Below are 21,534 nucleotides of genomic sequence, written 5' to 3' on the forward strand. Positions count from 1 at the left end.
AGGTAATTTAGCAAAACTACATAAACTTTACCCTATATGTTGCTTTGGCAAACGTTCGAATGAAGCAATCTCAAAAACCACCGAAACGATTTAACGATGCATTATATTACTGACAAAGTAAATATTTTTTTCTTGGCGGGGGGCAAATCAACTTTAAAATGCCCTAACAATGAAAAAAAATGCTTTCAAGAATCTAAAAGCATTGAACATTTTTACCAACAGCACACATTTTATCAAACAAAACACTTGAACGGAATTCTACATGCCAACACCTGTATTACATCAAAGGAATTTGTCGTTGCTGTGTTGTGTCGTGATGTGTCTTTGTAAATTCCTATTTGCGGTGTAGCTTTTTTCACAAATATTACATCGATAAGGTTTCTGATTGGTGTGTGTCAACATGTGTGTTTTTAAGTGATCATTTTGATTGAATCGTTTTTCACAAACGTCACATCGATAAGGTTTTTCTTTGGTGTGTGTCAACATGTGTCTTTTCAAATGACCACCTTGGTTAAAGCATTTTTCACAAATATCACATCGACATGGTTTCCGATTGGTGTGTGTCAACATGTGGCTTTTCAAATACCCACGCAGACTAAATGTTTTTTCACAAACATCACATCCATAAGGTTTTTCTTTGGTGTGTGTCAACATGTGTGTTTTCAAATTTCCACTTGTGCTAAATCTTTTTTCACAAACATTACATCGATGTGGTTTCTCTTTGGTGTGTGTCACCATGTGTGTTTTTAAAGCCCCAACATGGCGAAACATTTTTTCACAAACACTACATCGATAAGGTTTTTCATTGGAGTGTATCAACATGTGTGTTTTTAAACTTCCACTTATGCTAAATCCTTTTTCACAAACATCACATCGAAAAGGTTGTTCTTTGGTGTGCGTTAGCATGTGTCTTTTCAAATTTGCACTTTGGTTAAAGCGTTGTTCGCAAACAATGCAGCGATGAGGTTTCTCTTTGGTGTGCGTCAACATGTGTCTTTTTAAATTTCCACGCCGACTAAATCTCTTTTCACAAACAACACATTGATGTGGTTTCTCTTTGGTGTGAGTCATCATGTGTCTTTTCAAAGCCACAACTTGGCGAAATCGTTTCTCACAAACATCACATCGATGAGGTTTCTCATTGGTGTGTGCCAACATGTATGTTCTTAAATGTTGACTTATTGCACGTATTTGCACACAAACATCGCATTTACAAGGTTTAAGTTAACCGTAAGTCGCATGACACAACAAGAATACTACCTGAAAAAAATATGAAAGTTACAACCTTCAGTTCTGTAATACTTTGCAATTAACTTATGTGAACAACTATATGCAATCCTAATTCAAAGCTAACCGAAATCATATGGAATCAGTAGACAGCTGTGCAACAATTTCCTTCACCAGCGTATCCGATTACAAACATCATTTATATTGGTTGCAAACTCAAACAACTGACCGGATATATTCCACTGGCACTGGGTAAATAGACAAATTGTTTATCCAGTATTGAATTATTTTAACCCACAAAGGTTACTGAGCAAAAGTTATTATTTTCGCAAAAATATATCAAAAAGTATTATTTCTGTTCATAACAAACGTATAGATGCATTAAGCCGATAAATAATATGTAACAGTGTTTCCAATTATCAACACTTAAGTGAACCAGATATTAAAACATTTCCCTGTAGCTTTGTTTGTTTCAAACTGTAGTTACGTAACTCTCTTAAAAATATTTTTACTTTTCCGATTATTTACACTCTAGCTTTTCCTCTCTACTGCAAGCCTTAACTGGGGTTGCGCGAACACGAAGTCGTTTTAGACATTAACGGGCCAAACACTTGTATTCCGGAATAACTTTAGGATATTCGGAAGTCACACGAACGGCGACACGAGAAAAGCGTTACATACGAAACTCTGATCCTTGTCAATTAACTTTCTGCGTAGGCTTCTGTGGGGTTAAGTTTATTTGACTAAGCTCACTACTCTTACTATCCTTGAACAATAAGCACATATATCAGGGGTTGCCAACATTTACCACTCTTTTGTTTGTGTATTTAACGCGTATTGTCAGACAACTAGTAACAATCAGGGTATTGTTACGTGCGCACACACACTGCAAAACCAAACAGTAACATGTACGTTAACCTGCGCACCGCCACCGTTTACCTCTTTACGGACGTACGGCAACCCTACATAAGTGGCCTAATTTTATTACAGCTACAGAAGTTGGATGGCCATGTCCCCTCATTACAAAAGCTTTTTCTCCCATTAAAACTTATGAATTGCAAATTTATATTCATTTTGGGGTTGAAAATGATTGCAGCTTATTATATATATTTTTTGCACTATGCTAAAGAACTCTTTTGAAATACAACAACTACCACATTTGTTTACCCTGCGGTTTTAGATGCGTACCTGACTTTACCTAATGAAAAGCTCGATGTCATATTTAGCTCAACACAACGGTCTATGACGATAAATTTAATGCTACATATTCAAAAAAGGTTATATAAATGTGAATTAAATGATATTTTATAACAACATGCAATATTTACAATGTGATAAAATATTTGCCTAAATTTGAGAGTCAAAGGCCCACCATCATTTGTTTTCACAAGTGACCTTTAGGCAATTTTACATCCCTCACAATAAACGCACATACAGACTACGCGACTCCAAGCTACTAAAATTCCTCTTGTCACCATGACTAATCAGAGAAGCAATTTAACCCTATTTTGTAATTTAAGCTGGATCAAATGCAAGGATATGCGTAAAACCTTAAAACAAGCGACTACAAATGCGACAAAAACTTTCACGCCGAATATTCGTAAAACAAAAACCCATATGTTAGTATTCACTTACGTTTAGCTTGCTTCATTTACATTTTTTTTAGAATTTATTTAGGTTATGCAAACAACCACAACAGACCATAAGTATACTATTTAATCTGTGCATTATAAACATACTAAAATCGTTCAGAACAGAAATTATTCAACCTGCCCACTAGCTTTACTCGCTACTGAAAACTACTTAACTGGGAAATCAGTTGTGCAGCTACGACCTAGTTCTTTTGCACGTTCCCGTATTCCAGGAAGCAATTCGTCTCACTCGACTGAAATCAAAGCAAGCGATCAGCGACGAGTTGATTCCTGCATGTAGTAGTTATGGTGAAAAATGCCTTTTCTGCTGAAGCTATTTCTACCGCATGCTTTGAAATGCAATTTAAATATCATGTATGCGTCTTAACGTTGCGCAGCTATTTCCGGCTTGGTGATTGTTTTAGTGCTATTGTGTCGCTATGTTCACCAAGCGAAATAAACTCATCTCATCTCATGCGTTCAGTCACTGTGGTGCAAGCGACCCTTCTTGTGTGGCGAACGTTTTATTGTAAAAATAGTAGAACGAAGCGGTTACGAACAGGCAAACGAAAATGCACAAAGTGTCTGCTACCAACTATTCTGCAGCACAAGCCAACAAATAAGTTACATGTTATTACAGTTTTAGCAAAATGACCACAAAACACTTTAATATATGAACTGGTGTGTAAAGTTATTTGAATTAGTAACCATTGTTTTCACATTGTAGCCAATGAATCAACTATTGTGAAACAATAATTTTTAACATAACAGCATGCAGTTTATAATCGAAGACGGGTTACATGCGTCTTTACAATCAAGCAAGACGATTACCATGTTTTAAGAAACCTGGCCTGGTCAGCAATTCTAAAAATTTTCATCACAGGAAATAAAATCGAGCATGCTGTTATAAAACACTTTAGCCTCAAGCAGTAAATTTTGTTTGAAAAGCATCAACAATTTACTTAACATGTAGGGGATTCTAGTTATCGTACATTTTTGCGTTTAAATTATAGTAACCACTCAACAGGCGATTGAGAACTGCTATTTGAATGTTAATACGTTTCAATACATTCATTTGAATTTTGAGCAATTTTCCATGAAAACAATATCACTTAACGGACATCACATCGTTGTGTGTTATTATGTGCGTTTTCAAATAACTACCCCGGGCAAATCCTCTTTCGCAAATATGACATTGATGGGGTTTTTCATTCATTTGTGTCACCCATGTGTCTTTTCGATTGGCCATCTTATATAAATATTTTTTCAGAAACATCACATCGATAAGGCTTTTCATTTGTATGTGTCAACATGTGTGTTTTCAAATTTCCACATTGGGTGAATCTTTTTTCACAAACATCACATCGATAGGGTGGCAAAACGTTGGGTGAACATCAAATTTTAATCGGGCCAACTAGTCGGGTTACCGTTGGGTAAACGTCTAAATGCTCGTTGGTTTCTCGTTGACTTCTGGACGGCGAAACTGTCAGGCCAACCAATGCCCTACGTAATCCCCAACCGTATTACTTATCGGGACAATTTTTACCCATTGTTGGCCCAATGCTTTCACCAACGTCCTATCTACAATGGTTCAACGTTTGTTCTGCACGCGCTTTTCTGCTTACAAACAGCACCACACACTTCGCACAATAACAGTTTCTGTATTAAAACGAAGTAACGAATGTAGGAAGATGGAAATTGTTATTTTGAGAGTAACTGGGCTTCCCATTTCTTTCTTTCCCTCTCTTTGCGGCCTCCATCCAGTCTGCAGTGACTGCGTTGATATCGGCATCCGTTGCACTGGCGGTGATGTGATTTCGACGCACCGCTCCTGAAAAGATATTTACGTTAGTATGCAACCTCCAGGTGGTTTACCTCCCGAAAAAATAGAATTTTTCACTGAATTTTGTTCTATAAATGTATTATTGTGACAATAGAATATGTGGCATTAAAGTTTAAAGATATTCGAAATGGTTTACTACACTCTTCTAGCAGCAGGCCTTGCAAAGTATGAGCCAGGGCATTTTGTAGTCACTACAAATATTACCAGCTAAAGCATATTTACCCTTTCTGTAATGTAATAATTTTTGTGGACCCCTTGTACAATCACCCTGTGCTCGAAACTAAATCCTAACTTTTGGAAGTTTTCCAATTTTAGGTTGGGAACCATTGATATGTGAGGTAAGTGTCAAACTTACTTTGAATTATTTCATTGAGTCCAAGAAGGGTAAATGCATGTTTTTTTTTCCTTTGCCTTTCATGTTTGTTTCCTGTGCCTTTCACGTCCTATCCTTTTTAAAACAATTTGTCCGGTATACAACAGAAATTGGCGAAACTCAGCAGCTTTCCATCTGTCACATTCATTTAAACCCCTAGGTTTTCGAGCAAACTCAGATGGTATAAAACTTCACAAACCAAGCAATGAAGCTGAGATGGCCATTACCTGTGAACAACTAATGCGAGTTGTTAAAGGTCCATGACACCAAAGGCCAATTAGGCGTCTTGTCACACCCTAGCATATCAAATGTTTAACTTGGAATGTTTAACCCGCCATTAAGCTTATATAGGAAGCCTTGTCACGCATGATGAAATACAGTGGTGACACGTTGCTATGAACGATAGTGATGTCACAACACCTGTTGACGTAGATGTGTCATCTATAATTTTTGCAACTATCTTTACATCTCATGTTAATACTTGGTCGTACCTGTATCTATTAACACTTTGTATGATGTTTCACTACTTTGATTGCTATATTTACGTGAAAGGGGAAAATATCCAAAGTTTACCAACACTTTAAACTGCTCGGTTCAATAACTTGATAACACAGTACTCCATTTAGCAGCAACCAATCTCCAACTCTCCCATTCATAAAATCAAGTTGTGGTTTGGAATTAAAGCTTTCTTTGGCAGCGCCACACGGCTGTTATGTACCTCAGTTCAGCCAATCAGGTTCTCGGGTTTGATCACGTGACTTGGTTAACACATTCTATCTTATTTCAGAGTTAGAGAATGGTCGAAAATATAATACACTAAAGTTCCAGTTGATGAGATTGTTTGATCTGTGCACAAAACTTCAAGCGAGGATCTGGTGCAATTATTTAATACAAAGAGCATCGTAGGATTTTACCACTAACATCTTAGGACTCGATAGTCTAATAAAATTTCGCTTAGTCGTTTCAAACCTTTGATTGCACTTTGATGTGTCATAGCACACAAGCAAACGACAACAATGATATTTTGTGCGATGCGTCGTTTCAATTGCAAGCGATTTATTCTAGTTGATGTTTTCATTACATTTTCGGCGTATGACGTACAGCATGCGTGCTTGCTGCGTAAACTTTAATACCAGCGGAAGAATGCTTTGCGCTCATGAAAAGTTGTACTTTCCAATGCGCGCTATCCAACGCGTTGTTATTTTGCCTCTGGAAGGATGGTGCTTAAACAAGGGGCCTTGCGCTAATAATAAACTTGTTGCTTGTGGTGTATTAACTGATGCTTACCTAACCACGGATGTTGAAACCTTTAAACTGCACAAAGTGGAGATCCGAAGTAAAATAAAGTGTTACTAACTTTCTCGCTTTTTTTTCGCTACCTATTTTTTTCTCGGAAAAATAGGTTTATTAGGTTGTAACCATTAATTAACAAACCGTTCAGGTGAACAGCTCGACCAATTAGGTTTCTATATTTAAATACTTGACTTGGTTAACACACTCGGTGTATCTCATTGCTAGAGTTTGGTTTAAAAAATATGTACGACAAAATTCAAATTTACACGATTGTACAGTAGTTATGTTCAGAATCAGCCAAACCTCAATTTTAATGGGATTTGAAAGTATAATTCTGATTCACTCTTATTGTTTGAAGATTAAATTTGTTTTAGTCGAACCAGGCGATTAATGTATACCACACCTCGACCAATGAAATCGCCACGTTTGACCACGTGACTTTATTTATTAAACGCGCTATGTATGATTGAATACAAAATGTAAAGTTTCATCAAATGTTCAGCTTGCAATGTTTTGTGCAAGAAATGACTTTGAGCGCCGTGATGCTTATAATGTGGCTGGTTTTTGCCTTGCTTGCATCTCTAACGTGTCACTGGTGTCGTTTTGCAAGCGCGGGAAATAGCTGGTCATTGAGCTTATATGGGAAGCCACGTCACGCATGATGGAAAGTCATGACTCGTTGCTAGAAATGATAGTGATGTCACAATGCCTGTTGACGTAAATCTGCCATCTATAATGTTTGCAACTAGCTATACAACTAATGTTGATACATAACCGTCACTGTATCTTTTAACACTTTGTATGATGTTTCACTACTTTCATTACCATTACCAACGAAAGAATGCCTTGAGCTCATGACAAATTGTATTTTCCAATCCTTGCTTAAAGGTGTTATTTTGCCTGCCGAAAAATGATGCTTAAATAAAGATCGTGCGCTCATAACAAACTACCCAGCGGAACCCTTGCGTATTTTTCCATGCTCACTTGAAAAAGTTTTCTAATGCCTGCGGGAGGACGAGTCTTGCGCTTTTACCAAATTTCCCAGAGAGTGGTATTCTGTGCATTTTCCATGCTTACGTAAGTCCGGTGTTCTAATACCAGGACATTTTGCAATCATCGTGTTTAACAAAACGTTGCCTGGCGTGTTCCTTTTTTCAAAACTTTAAAGGAAACGGTGCCCAAAAAACTTCTCAACGTATGCATGCTTTTTGTTTGATCAAAACAATTCATAGCGCTTGTTACATACACGGCTTTGCACAGATAGAGCGGGGTTATATACAGCATCGTTTAACAGTGCTGAATTAACCATTAGGCAAAGTAGGCACGTGCCTACAGGCCGGTCAAAAATCCAGGCCACACGATCTTTGTGACAATGATTTGGCAACATTGATAATTCTAATTTTTTAGTTGGCGACCCTGATTTTCGGGCCACATATAAAATGTGCCTACAGGCCAGTAGACCCTTAATTCGGCACTGTCGTTCAACCACAGCGCTTTCTACACAGAATTGTAAGTCGGGCCGGGTTCGGGCTTAGGTTTCTTTAAAACAGCGGGTTGGCTTCGGGCCGGACTTTACACCCCGTGTCAGTATTTTTTTGAAATAAATTTAACTACCTAAGAAGCCAGTTGCTGGACCTGACATAATGTCATACAGCCCTAAAACGCCTTGTTGCAGACCAAATGTCTATTATTGTCTAGTTTTTTTTGTGTGTATGTCGTTCCTAAGGCTTGAATACATAGGTATGTCAATCAAACTTTCGGGCCTAAATGGGCTTTTAAAAATGGTTCGGGTTCAAACCGGATTTCGGGCTTCAATTTCAGGCTCGTTTAAAACTCTGTTTCTACATGCACGACATTGTCAAGCTTGAAGCAGGTTTTCTAACAAGATTCGTGCAATTAGCAATATTGATTGTTACATTTATGACTTTGCAAGGCTGAAGCGGATTTCCTAACGCGCTTCGTGCAGTTATTCACAGCAATTGTTACATGCACGACTTTGCGAGCTTAACGTAAGTTTATACACAAGCTTTTTATATATCCGAAACTGACAGTAATACATGTTAGTGGAAACAACCATTTAGTTGGGTTTATTTAAGTTTGCAGTGTAAAGTAGCTCGGGAGATTTTTAATCTAAGTTGATTTGTATCAGATTTTTAAATAGATTTTATTTTGTGTTGTTTCGCTTTAATTCATCGCAACATCAAGTGGATAAACTCAGCCATAATCTAACGTTTTAGCCTAGAGCAGTGGTTCTCAAACTTTTTCATTTTTTTTTTTAAAACGGTCCCATTATTTCGAGGGCTCGCGGTCTGTAAGCCAGAATGTGTATTTTAGAAAAACAAAAATTAATTGCAGGATTTTAGCTAGTTATGCAAAGTTGCACATAACTATAATCAAAAGACAGCATGTGACATCACACACAAGACGAAAAAAATTGCAATTGTGCGCAAACAATTGCATTTTTGTTAGTTGTCATGCAATAAAGGCTATTGTTTATCCGTGGAGACAGTCGATTCTGAATTCTACTTTGATTTAAACTCATTCAGTGGCACAAACTGACGCCAAAAAAGATTATAAGAAGTACTTAGACCTTTCCGCGGTCCCTCAAAATTGCCTCGCGGACTCCAAAAGACCACGGACCCCAGTTTGAGAACCGCTGGTCTAGAGGTTGGCAATTAGTTTTAGTAAGGGGCCACATAAGAAAACAGACTTGTGTTGGATGGAAGAAGCAGAGTTGTAAGTCGGGCCGAAATTTTCGGGTTTGGGCCTGGTCCGGGCTAAGTTTTTTCAACAAACGGGCTTGATTCGAGCCTGACTTTGTTTGTTAAAGATAGGCGATTCAAATAAGTTTACCATACAAAACAAAAAGTTACGCCACGGTTGTTGTGTTCTGACCACGTGGTGCGTGCCACGGTTTTCGTATTTTGACTTGGGGGTGTACTACGGCTGATGTGTTCTGACTTTTGGGCGTACCCCAGGTAATGTGTTCTGAGATAGTTAGAATTACAGACTTTTGCCAAGTGTTTGGTCAAAATCAGGGGTCGACAATCCCTGGCACCCGTGCCAAGGTTGGCACGCTAAGTCGTTTTTCATGGCACGCCGAACAATTTGCGTGTTTATATTGAAGTACCAATTTAACCTGTTGCACTGCTTGTTTATAGTTTGTATTATGCCATTGTATTAAAATTCAGTCTTACATGAACAAAACACTCTGCTTTCTCTTTATTATTGATATCTGCTGGCACGAACCACTATCATTTAGAACAGTCGTTCCCAAACTTTTTCATATTTTTTTCAAAACGGTCCTTTTGCCATTATTTCGAGGGCTCGCGGTCCTTAAGTCTAAATGTATATTTCATAAAAATGGAAGTTGATTGCAGGATTTTAACTAGTTATGCAAAATTGCGCATAACAATCCTCCAAAGACACAATGTGACATCACAAACAGGACAAAAACATTACGATTGTGCGCGAACAATTGCATTATTGATAGTTGTCATTCAATAAAGGCCATTGTTTAGCAATGGAGACAGTCGATTCTCAATTTTACTATGATTTAAACTTATTTAGTGGCACAAACTGACGCCAAATAAGATTATAGAATTACTTCAACCTTTTTGCGGTCCCCCCAAAATTACCTCACGGACCCCAGTTTGGGAACCGCTAATTTAGAAAAACGTTGGCACGCGAGGGCATTGACGCATGGAAACAACAAGTAAATTGGCACGCGTCGCCTAAAAGGTTGCCGACCCCTGGTCTAAACGGTGAAGGATTTGGTTGGAAATGAACAGACAGGGTTGCACAATATTTGCGCTACGACGGTCACATCGCAGATCCCTATTTCACCAACGGCCGCCAATTACCTGCTTGTTTTTGTTTTAAAATCACTGATGTAAAAAAATTGGTTTGTATTATATATATACCATTTAATGTAGGCCAAAATGCCCCTAACTTAATGCATACATAACAAATTAACAAAGTTTTTCACTTAACTTGGTTTCACAAAACGAGTATCATTGACCTGTAGTACCCTTTCACGGTGCAGACGTTGAACGACTGTTTAATGACCTTTTGACATTGTTTTCAATAACACGCAGTCCTTGATTAACAATAACGTTTCTCCCAATCTATATTTAACTTGCGTAATGTGGCGACTATAACAATTGGTTGTTGTACAAGTTAAAGATTTTCTGTATCAATTCTTGTCTGAGCGATCCACGAACGAAATAAAATCCACTGAACACTGGTCCAGACCACCGAAAGAAAGCGAGTATCACAAAGGCTCACAACTTCAACCATGTATATTGCTGGGGAACGCATAACGCATCGGACGTTCGGCTATTGTTCAGACAATTGAGAGTACACTGGGCAACTGCAGAACAATAGAGATTTGTTCCGGCACGCAACTTCAAGATGCGATGAACCGTTGCTATGTAAACTTTAAATGGGTCGCTTGGTTCGAACTATTTAAAATCAAAAGATAGCTACAACTTTGCACAACTGTTTTTCAAACAGTATTACTTCGTTACAATAAAAACAAATCATTGAAAGCAGCAATAACCCTACTTTGCCGCGATATATACCTAGAAAAAAAAACATCAGCTTCTACGACACAGAGAATGTAAAATACAAGTATAAAGCGTCCACCTACATGTTCTTAGCTTACACACTGAACGATGCATCGATTTGTATTGAATTTCACGAACTGCAACACATTGATTCTAAAGCTTCAAGCTAAACTTCAATAACACAAAAATACGCTTGACACTACCAACCACATTAAGCACTAACATGCTGGCGTCCAAAGAAACTGCCAGTAACTGAACAACCTCGATTCAAGTAGCAACGGACACAATAGATGTCTGTTTGGCCACGTTACTTGAATACAAAAGACACGAGATTGGACAAAGAAGCCAGAGATAACGAATGGTAGTAGTTACGCGACCACTTTAAAGTAGGTCGTTTCAAGCAAACATATGCCTCCTAGGTAGTAAAAAATGTCGCATAAAACTATGTGTTTTAATTTAATGGGTCTGTTGATACGAGCGGGTAAATTTTAAAATTGATTCACAATTATTATTCCAAGCTGATAACAAGCGTGACATATTTGAAGGCCATCACTGAGGTTTTTTAGGTCAGAATGGAAATTCGAGAATAGTTGTACTTCGTAAGGCCACTGTAGCAAGATTTATTGTGTAGGTAACGAGAATCGCAATGCCTGGTAGTAACGTGCTCAGAAGGTATTGTCCAACTTAGCAACTTTCCAGCGACTGCGCTTATGCAGAACCAACGCGTTCAGAGTAAACACAAACAACTTTGTACACAATGAGTTACCAAGAGAACAAATGTCCGCTACTGCAATTAGTAAAGAAGCGTTAGTGCACAATCGTTATTTAGGGCGTTGGACGAGACACGAAAAGGGTCATTCGAAGTCAAACGGTTTGTTGCTGGTAAACAACGGCCAAACAATTTACCAATGGAAATTCCATTAAATTAGCAGAAATCATTAAAACACAATATTAATACAGTACAATACAAACTAACTTACGAAAATCGTTTTACACATACAATGCATTAGTTTGTTGTCTATTCTTTAGCCTGTGTCATCATGTGTGGTTTTTTCACTATCCACTTTGGTTTAAAAAATGTGCCGCGTGTTGCGTTTTTTGTTGTAAAAAGGTTTATTGCGTATGCATAGTTTAAGTTTCAAAAGTGCGCGATTTTGGCATAATAAATTAGCTCCAGTGACGTGTTGTTCTATACAATAGTGCAGGGGTGCACAATCTGCGGCCGTACGGCCACACAGACGAGTTTTTGCGGCCGTTAACATGTTTGTTAGATATAAATGTCCTGGCGGCCGTGACGTGAATAAAACTCTCCTGCTCAGGGCGTCAAACCGTTTGTCATATGGGTTCAGGTTCGGTTCGGGTTCACTTTGTTTTGTATTTAAGGGGTTGGGTTCGGTTCAGGTAAATTATCCGGTCCGAACCGGTTTGTGGGTTTTAAACCGGTTCAAATTTTCATTTGTTTCATTTAATTCTTCTACCTTGCCTTCAAACTTCAAACGAATTTTGAACATGCTCTGTTTACGTTCTTTAAGTGTTATCTCGCGTATTCATCAGTGCGCTGTTGTTGTTGTTTTAAATCATAAAATTTAAAACAGACTGCGATTTTTGCTGGTTCGGGTCCACCGGTAAACAAAATACGAGGTTCAATTTCGGTTCGGATTTTTAGAAAATCGTAATTACCTGTTTGGTTTCGGTTCGGGTTTAATGAAATTAACCGCTTAAACCGGTTCGCGGGTTTAGTTTCGGTTCGACGCCCCATTCTGATTTTCAAACTGTTCTAAACAGTTTTTATGGCACTAAAAAGAGTATTATCAGCCTAGTACTCATATGCGGCAGACTTTCTGTACGCCCCTTGTGTGCGAACAACACGAACAAAACAGGAACCAAAAGCATCACAATATACATTATGACATGATAAACACTTAAGACTGATCTTTATACTGTGCAATCAATAAGCTAAAAATTAATCTGGGCTTTTGGGGAGCCATCAAATGGTATAACATAACGTGCTCAAGTTTGTAATTTTTTAGTGGATATGTAACAAGTAATTTTGAAACCCTGTATTAAACTAAATAAACTTAATCTTCACTCACTGTTCCTCTGTGTGAAAGTGATTTATCTGCCTTCAGAAAACTGCTGATTTTCATTCGAATCGGACTCTCGTAACTTACAAAAATATTCTTCACTAGCTGTTTCTCATAAATCTTCTCGCTTTAGAATTTTCATGTCACCAAATTAAGGAACAGAATAAAAATACTTTTTAGTAAAAAATCCTTTTTGGATGGAAAATGTATACCTAGAATTTAAAATAAGACCAAAGCTGAATTTTTGTCATTTGTACAAGCTGTTTGGCCATAGAGGGGGGATATTTAAATATTCACAGAATTTGTGCATTGAAGGTTCACTTGCTTATGATACAAGTATTATTTACAATTTATAAGTAAGACAGTTTCGCAAATGCGTATTTCGAGTTATGAGTTAATGAAAGAACAGGATTATTTGATTTTATTTGATAACTTTCAGATTTGTTTTAGTTGAACAATCAAAAGTTTTTTTTGAGTTACACAACACACTAGTGTTGGTAATAATGTAGATTCGCCTATTGAATGTGTCACCCTTAAAACTTTTCAGTGACAAAAATAATGAAATAAAGTTCTTTCTTATATGAAGACTAAAAGATTCCACACAGAGCGATTCACTGACATCAGTTTAATGCAGTACAACAAAAATGTCGAACAGAACGTAGAACGCAGAATAATCGAATGGATGCTCGACCTATCTTAATACATAGATCGACATAGATCCAAACATAATGTCAATCATCTCGAATATTGTTAGCATACATTTAATGATAGGGCAATAACGTATTAAGAAGCTATTTTCAATTGGGCTTCCAGCATAATTACTGTCCAACTTTTTAACCAAACATTTTAAATTCCAAAAATTTAGCATAAAAATAATAAAACTCATTATTAACACGTTGCAACAAAAACTGACAATATTCAAAAAACAAACAATGGAACAAAAAAGCTGTTACAAAATAGTTGACATAGTTGCTGGATTCTAATTACCCGTTGTTGTCCTATTAGTGGCTGCTTTACATATCCGTTTGTGAAAGCAACGGTCAAATACAGTCCTTCCCTGAATTGTGGTTTGAAATTTGCAAATCACTGTTTTCAAAACATGCAAAAGTCTATTTAAGCAAACAGTTTTTCATACACCTTACACATGTGTGACTTTCCGTATTCGGACATCTGTTTATTTCGGACATCTCCGTATTCGGACATAATGTATTAGGACATCTGTTTTACTCCTGCAGTTTTAGACTTAAATGCATCTAAGATTTAAGTTCTTTAAACATTAGGCATGTGTTGAATCAAATTACAATTTCTTTTCAACTAAATTTAACTTTAGTCTGAGTCAACTTGTGTTTTTCAAACTTGCACAAAACAAAATCTTTTTACAAACATTACATCAAGGTTTTTTATTGGTTGAATCAACATGTTTTTTTCTAAACAATCTTGTCAGCTATATCTTCAAACATTGAAGGGGTTTCTCTAAGTGTGTGTCAACTTGTGTCTATTCAAAGTTCCAACTATGCGAAATCTTTTCTCACAAACATCACATTGGTGAGGTTTTTCGTTTGTGTGAATCAGCATATGCCTTTTCAAATCTCCACTTTGGGCAATTTTTTTTCACAAACATCACATCGATAGGATTTTTCTTTTGTGTGAATGAACATATGTCTTCGCAAATGTCCACTTGTGCGAAATCTGTTTTCAAAAACATCACATTGATGAGGTTTTTCTCTGGGGTGAGTCAACATGTGTGATTTTATTGCTCCGCCTGAGGCAAAACTTTTTTCACAAATATTACATCGATGGTTTTTTCATTTGTGTGTGTCAAGTTGTGTTGTTTTAAATTGCCACCTAAGCTAAATCTTTTTTCACAAACATCACATTGGTAAGGTTTTTCGTTGGTGTGTGTCAACATGTGCCTTTTCAAATCTCCACTTCCGGTAAAACTTTTTTCACAAACATTACATCGATATGTGTAAGAATTTCTCTGCGCTCTTGTAAGTTATGTATGGAACCTCATGTTATACGCTTCATTGCGCATTGCACAACAAACGTTTGATTGTTGCGTCACTCCTGCGCATGCGCGAACTGTAGCGTGGTTGATAGCATTTCCAAGTTTGTGTGTCAGGGTTTGTCTGTTTCTGCCCGTGTCGAAGGTTAGCGATTCGAATTCATGCTGTAATGCTGTCGTAGTTGTGTAAGCTAACTTGTCTATATATTATTGCAGCTGTGAAATATAGTGGCGAACTGTAAAGATTAATTGGATTATATTTAACTGAAATTCGATTGGCGATCTTGTGATTCTGTGCATTGCTGTCGTGGTAAGCTTTCTTGCATATGTTTCTAACTTAAAGTGTTCGAATTTAATCTAACTTTGAATGTAAATATTACAGTTGTGACATCCGATCGCCTGTAAACTGCACAGTCGTGTTGACTGCAAGTACATATTGCTGGTGAGTGAATCGTATGTGCTGTGACGTCATAATGCCTTATTCATGTGTGATATGTTATTTCAGCTTTGCCACTCACTGAGTTACCTCTGTGGGCCATTTCTCACAGTTAAAAAACTGCATTGCTACGTGACTGAGATTGATTGTATTTGCCGATTAAAGCATTTCATTTGATGGTGTCTGTCGGTGTTCTGGTTACGTACGTTGCAGTAATTACGGAGATTGCAGAGGTGACCTGTTACGCTGTCCGAAGAAGCTGGCCACTTTTCTAAGGGGACTGCGTTACAATATGGTTTTTCTTTTGTGTAAATCATCAAGTGCTTTTTTAAATCTCCACTTCGGGCAAACAATTTTTCGCAAACATCACATCGATAAGGTTTGACATTGGTGTGTCAACACGTGGATTTTTAAGTGTCCAGCCCGTCTGAACCTTTTCTCACAAACATCACATTGGTAAGGTTTTTCGTTGGTGTGTATTAACATGTGCCTTTTCAAATCTCCACTTCCGGTAAAACTTTTTTCACAAACATCACATCGATGAGGTTTCTCCTTGGTGTGTGTCAACATGTGTCTTTTCAAATTTCCACTCTCGGCAAAACTTTTTTCACAAACATTACATCGATGAGGTTTCTCCTTGGTGTGTGTCAACATGTGGCATTTCAAATGTCCATGTCGGCGAAACCGTTTCTCACAAACAACACATTGATGGGGTTTCTCATTTGTGCGAATCAACATGTGTTTTTTGAAATCTCCACCTTGGGCAAAACGTTTTTCACAAACACCACATTGAAGGGGTTTCTCCTTACTGTGTATCAACATGTGTGTTATTAACCCTCCACTTACGCGAAATCTTTTTTCACAAACAACACATTGATGAGGTTTCTCATTGGTATGAATCAACTTGTGTTTTTTTAAATCTCCCTTTTGAGCAAAACTTTTTTCGCAAACATCACATCGATGAGGTTTCTCATTGGTGTGTATCAACATGTGTCTTTTCAAATTTCCATTTTGAGCAAATATTTTTTTGCAAACATCACATCGATGAGGTTTCTTTTTAATTTCAGTCAACATGTTACTATCCTATGTTCTGCAAACAAGAATACTATAGTGTAATGATTTAATGTTTAGCCTGCATTGCTCTCCAAACAAGGTGCATTCGTTACAACTGAGTGCACTGATGCGTGTAACTTGACCATTGGTGAAGTGACGACAGTGCATTGTTTTTGTCAATACAGCGCTGACTGGCTGTTTAAGTCTTGTCAAATTGTTTGCAAATGCGACTGGTCAAATACTTAAGTTGCGTTAGTTAAGTCTTTAGCTTTAACCAGAACTCAAGTTGCCGATTCAAAGCATCAGTTTCCACATAAATGCAATACAGACAAATGTACCGCTTATCGCAATGAAGTATCTAACCTGCTACACTGTACAGCAATTAAATCAATAATTATTACATGCAAACAATGTTCTTTCCAAATATATTTTTGTTGTCACATTAGTTTTTTTTCAATTAGCAGATATGCTTTCGCCTTTTTGTTTACAACTTAAACTATAGGACGCTGCAGAAGTTTTTTGAGCAAGCTACGAAGCTGCTTCACTGACACCGGTGCATATAACACACAACCACATTTAAATCTGAATTTATCTAAACAGATAGATTTACAGAGATAACCAGATTTTTTCCCTGTATAACGGTTGTTGAAACTTGCACAAGATGTTGTAAGCAGCGAAAACAGTTATTTCATGTGTTTCCAATATCTGCAAAGCCAAATTCTGGACTTAATTTAAGCCAACTAGCCTCAACTGGCTTCACAATGATGCAGTCTGCTGCACAACAAGCGTCATTTATCTTGGTGCAGTTAAAACAAAATCAATAACTTACCAACTTTACTGCGCTACTAAAAATCTATCAACTACACTACCATAAACAGTTGTTGCGCTTATATGATATATTTTAGACAAAATTATTAGCCTAAATTAAATTTTGTGTGTTTTGATAAGACTCTTTCAAAATAAAAACACATTAAATGATGCATGGTGTTTCTGCTTAAATCGCAAAATATCCTGTTTGTCGTTGTTAAAAGTATCATCAAATACTGTACTGCGCAGATAAAACTTTGTATCTCGCCTAAACCTAAGTCAATCGGTCTCTAGCACACTGCTTTAAATGGCTTCGGCCCAGACTGATTGCACTGATGCCTGTAAGTTGACTATTGGTAAAGTGACGACAGTGCGTAGTAGTCGTCATGGTTAGTTAGACACGAGCCATTTGAGAAAAAATGCTTACATACAGCGCTGGCTGACAGAGCAAACGTTTCTGCTTGTGTTTAGCATTACCCCCGAGGCCTTTTATAATAGCCCGCCCATACATAAGCTTTTACTTGAACTGATGTTAACGCAATTATTAAGCTAATATAGAGGTGAGAGGAGCGTAGGTTTCTACATCAATGTATTACAAACTAATTTACATTGTTCTACCAATTACACAGTGCGCTCGTAATATTGTTTTTCCCTACTAAAAATGTGATAATGCTGTAGGGATAAAACCTTCGCCTTCGTGTTCTTCATAACCTCTACTCTCGGATGCAGCAGACATTTAGTATTGATTTGTTTTGTTCATTGATTCTAAGCTGGGCGATCAACTAACAACAACGGAATAAAATTGACTGACCACTGGTGCATAGCAGCAAGAGAAAGGGCGAAATCGACGAAGGCTCGCTACTTTCAAACGCATGACAAACCAACCGTTCATTCGGCTGTTGTCCAAACAATCGGGCGTTAACTAGGTACGCGACTTTAAGATGCGATATGCCGTTGCAAAATTTAAATGTTCTAAAATCTAAGTTTTCCATCTGATATGTTGCTAATTAAAATCTATTAGCTGCAATTAAACACCTCTTCATGCCACATTGTAGAGCAAATAAACCATTTCAATATCACAGTCAGGCTTCCAATAACACTGTTTACGCGTAAATTAGTTGTTGTTACGTCACATAATCTGTTAAAATAGACTCGCCTGCTGTGTTTCCGACTTGCACGAATAGATGATGTAGCTGCTGCATTGTAGCAGATGATTGTTTGATTCTCAGCAATAGATCAAAATGCATGATTTATAAAACTTGCTAGTCATCGCGTCCACTAAAAAATACATTACCTTTAAAAATCGCTTGCAAACTCTAAACGCATAAATTACAGAATATTGAAATGCTATTGTCCGTGCGAACATCCAGTGTATGGAAAGTCGTGCTTTTAGAAGCGAAAGATACAAAAAATAGATATATGACCCAGTTACTTGAATGCAAAGTACCATAGGCGGATTAAAAGTTCGGGTGTTACTACCAAATAAAAAAGGTGGTCGATTCTCTCGCACATGCTGTATACTCAGCAGGGAAAAATAACACACATAAATATTTAGGTTTGAATTTGTCAGCCAGATTTACAGGAATAACCAACAGCCAGATTTACAGGAATAACCAGATTTCTTCGCAAGTTATAATCGTTATTAAAACTTGCACAAGATGCTGTAACCAGCGAAAACAATTAGTAAATGCGTTTCAAATAAAACCAAGTTCTCGAATGAAGTTATGAGCTAACTAGCGTCAACTTGTTGACTGATTACAAGCGTCACTTGTTGCAGTTCAGTTGCCCGCCCAGTTGTCAAGTTTCTTGAACAAACGAAACCAATAACTCACAAACTTTACTGCTCTACAGAAAACCCCTCAACTTCGCTACCATGATCAGTTGTTGCGCATACATGAACTATTTTAGAAAATAATTAGTTGTACAGCTGTGCCCTCTAATTTTGACTCTTACAAAATCAGAAAACCAGTTAAATGCTGCATACTGTTTCCGCATGCTTCTGCATTAAACGTAAACTATCCTGAACAAATTGTTGCTGCCAGGCATATTGTATCAACAAAATTATAGCTCTTCCAGCAGTCTTTGTTAAAGTATGCCAACGTTTCGATGTCCCATACGAGACACCTTCGTCGGGGTAATGACATAAATTGCAAACACAAGTTATTATGAAGCGAAAAGGGCAGCGAAACACACACAAAAAAGGACGGTGATAAAAAACGCAGTGCGCATGAATGGTCGAGTGATAACACTTAGCCCAATGGTGCCAAAGCGACAGATAAGTAATCGGTATTAGAACGTCCGTTTTAACGTTTATCGTGTTGGTGTAAGTATGTATGTTCCACGACCCCATGAAACCTCGCTTGTCAACGTCGGTATATTCGCTAACACCTTGGCAAAACTTAACAATTTTTCTTCCTTCAAAAACCAATGTGATTCAAATTCATGCTCTTTTTTAAGAATATGCAGTATATTTTGGATGTTATGTTTTCAAGTTCTTAGGTATCTTTAATACCCACCACATATTGGTATTTTACTTGCGACTCATAGGTTGAAAATAATGGAAGCTTTATATTTATGATTGTATAATTTTAAAATCACGGAGACAATCATAATATTAAAATGAATGCCAGATGGGAAATTATTAGGCAGCCATGTTGCAAAAACGATAGCACAGTTATTGCATTTTAACAACTTGCTGATCAATTACTTGTGATGCAATACACAAATTCGTGTGAGTGTATTTTGTTTTTGTTTGTTTTTTATTTAAAAATTGTTAATAAAGTATGCACGGCTTTTTAATTTTTTACATTTTTTGGTTCATGTTCACTATGGACAAGTAACGTTTTGTCAGATGCTTTTCACTTTTGTTCCACACTATGTAACTATGTAACTGATAGAATCTTTTTCGAAAAAAGGAAACTAAATACTTATATTTTATACTATTAATCAAAGCATTTCTGGTTTTTGCACAGCTTACACTTGTGTAGTGATACTTTGTGTGGGTTTGTCTGATTAAGTCTTTGGAAACTTAAACATAAGGACAACTTGTTTGTATCATTGTTTTAACTTTCCAATTTTCCTATACCCTTTTTTAAATCACATAGATTGGCTTTTTTTGTACCATGTATTAAAATGCTCTTCACTCATTCGTACATGAAGTAATGTTACAAATCTGATAAAATTTTGCCTGTTTTTGTAAACGTAATTTTGCATGTACTAAATTATCTTTTTACAAAATCAAGCTAGGGCAAATTAGAAAAGAATATACTGCAATATAAAAATTTGCTAGGAAACCTTTTTTACAAAAAATCATACTGATTAAGTTAGTCTTTCATCACATGTCTGTTGAAATCCCCTAAGTACGACTGATTTCTTGACAACACATTAATGGTATATTTTTCATCTGTTTTAGCAAGTGAACTTCTACCGTTGGCAAGGTTCTTTTCACAAACACCACACGGGTGGGTCTTTTGTCCTAGAGGTACAAAAGCGTTACTACCTTTTGTTCAACAGTTGCAATAACTCGATACCACTTTTTCAGCCCCTGGTTTTTCATGTAATTTCGGTTAAAATTCGTTTGCGTGTTTTTCCTACTCGAGGTAAGAAAATCAGATAAAATCATTTGTACATTTTGTGGTAAAAATATTATGGCAAAAAGTACTTTTAATTGTTAGTTCAACTTTCCTTAGCTGAGATATACATTATATACAATCCACACACAATATGTACAGCTTGGAACAAATATTATGACAAAGTTTCGGAACAACTAGGCTAGTCCAAGGTATATTTTATTTGGAAATAATTTGTTCAGCTTTGTAAATTGCCGTTTGTTTAAATTAAGTTATAACAACAATCCTCCATTTAATTTCCAGAATAAGTGTTAGGATTTATCACATGTATACCGATACAAACATTTTCTTTGTGGTACACAAAATAGTGAAACGAATATACTCCTAATTTCGCCTCTAAAAGAAAGAATACAGTTACAGCAAAAATCTGCCTTAAATTAGCGAACAAAAATTGTTTCTAAAGTTATGATATGTTTTAGCTTTTTGATTTTGAGCAATGTCCTAAAAAAGCAAACAAAATTCTTATGACTTCGCTTTCTGATTGGCATGTGTCAACATGTGTGCTTTCAATTGGTCACCTCGGACAAAACTTTTTCCACAAACATCACATCGATTGGGCTTTTCTTTAGTGTGAGTGAACATGTG

The 21,534-nt window shown here is 36.9% G+C and overlaps 2 protein-coding genes across 2 annotated transcripts; both read right to left on the minus strand.

The window, feature by feature from the left end:
* Nucleotides 1–227: 227 nt before the first annotated feature.
* On the minus strand, nucleotides 228–1,205 carry LOC145217904 (uncharacterized). The gene has a single exon (XM_080085286.1). The coding sequence runs from the start codon at nucleotides 1,156–1,158 to the stop codon at nucleotides 283–285; it is 876 nt and encodes a 291-aa protein (XP_079941412.1). The 5' UTR covers nucleotides 1,159–1,205; the 3' UTR covers nucleotides 228–282.
* Nucleotides 1,206–14,322: 13,117 nt separating this feature from the next.
* LOC145217909 (uncharacterized) lies at nucleotides 14,323–16,971 on the minus strand. Its single transcript, XM_080085292.1, has one exon. It carries the CDS (start codon nucleotides 16,532–16,534, stop codon nucleotides 15,827–15,829), a length of 708 nt encoding a protein of 235 aa, XP_079941418.1. The 5' UTR covers nucleotides 16,535–16,971; the 3' UTR covers nucleotides 14,323–15,826.
* Nucleotides 16,972–21,534: the final 4,563 nt, after the last annotated feature.

The sequence above is a fragment of the Phallusia mammillata genome, chromosome 3 (genome assembly GCF_965637545.1).
Source record: "Phallusia mammillata chromosome 3, kaPhaMamm4.hap1.1, whole genome shotgun sequence".
Classification (NCBI taxonomy): Eukaryota; Metazoa; Chordata; class Ascidiacea; order Phlebobranchia; family Ascidiidae; genus Phallusia; species Phallusia mammillata.

Bases quoted from the DNA above. Each gene is read 5' to 3' on its own strand.
- LOC145217904 (XM_080085286.1), bottom strand. From the start codon at position 1,158: ATGTTGGCACACACCAATGAGAAACCTCATCGATGTGATGTTTGTGAG.
- LOC145217909 (XM_080085292.1), bottom strand. From the start codon at position 16,534: ATGTTGACTGAAATTAAAAAGAAACCTCATCGATGTGATGTTTGCAAA.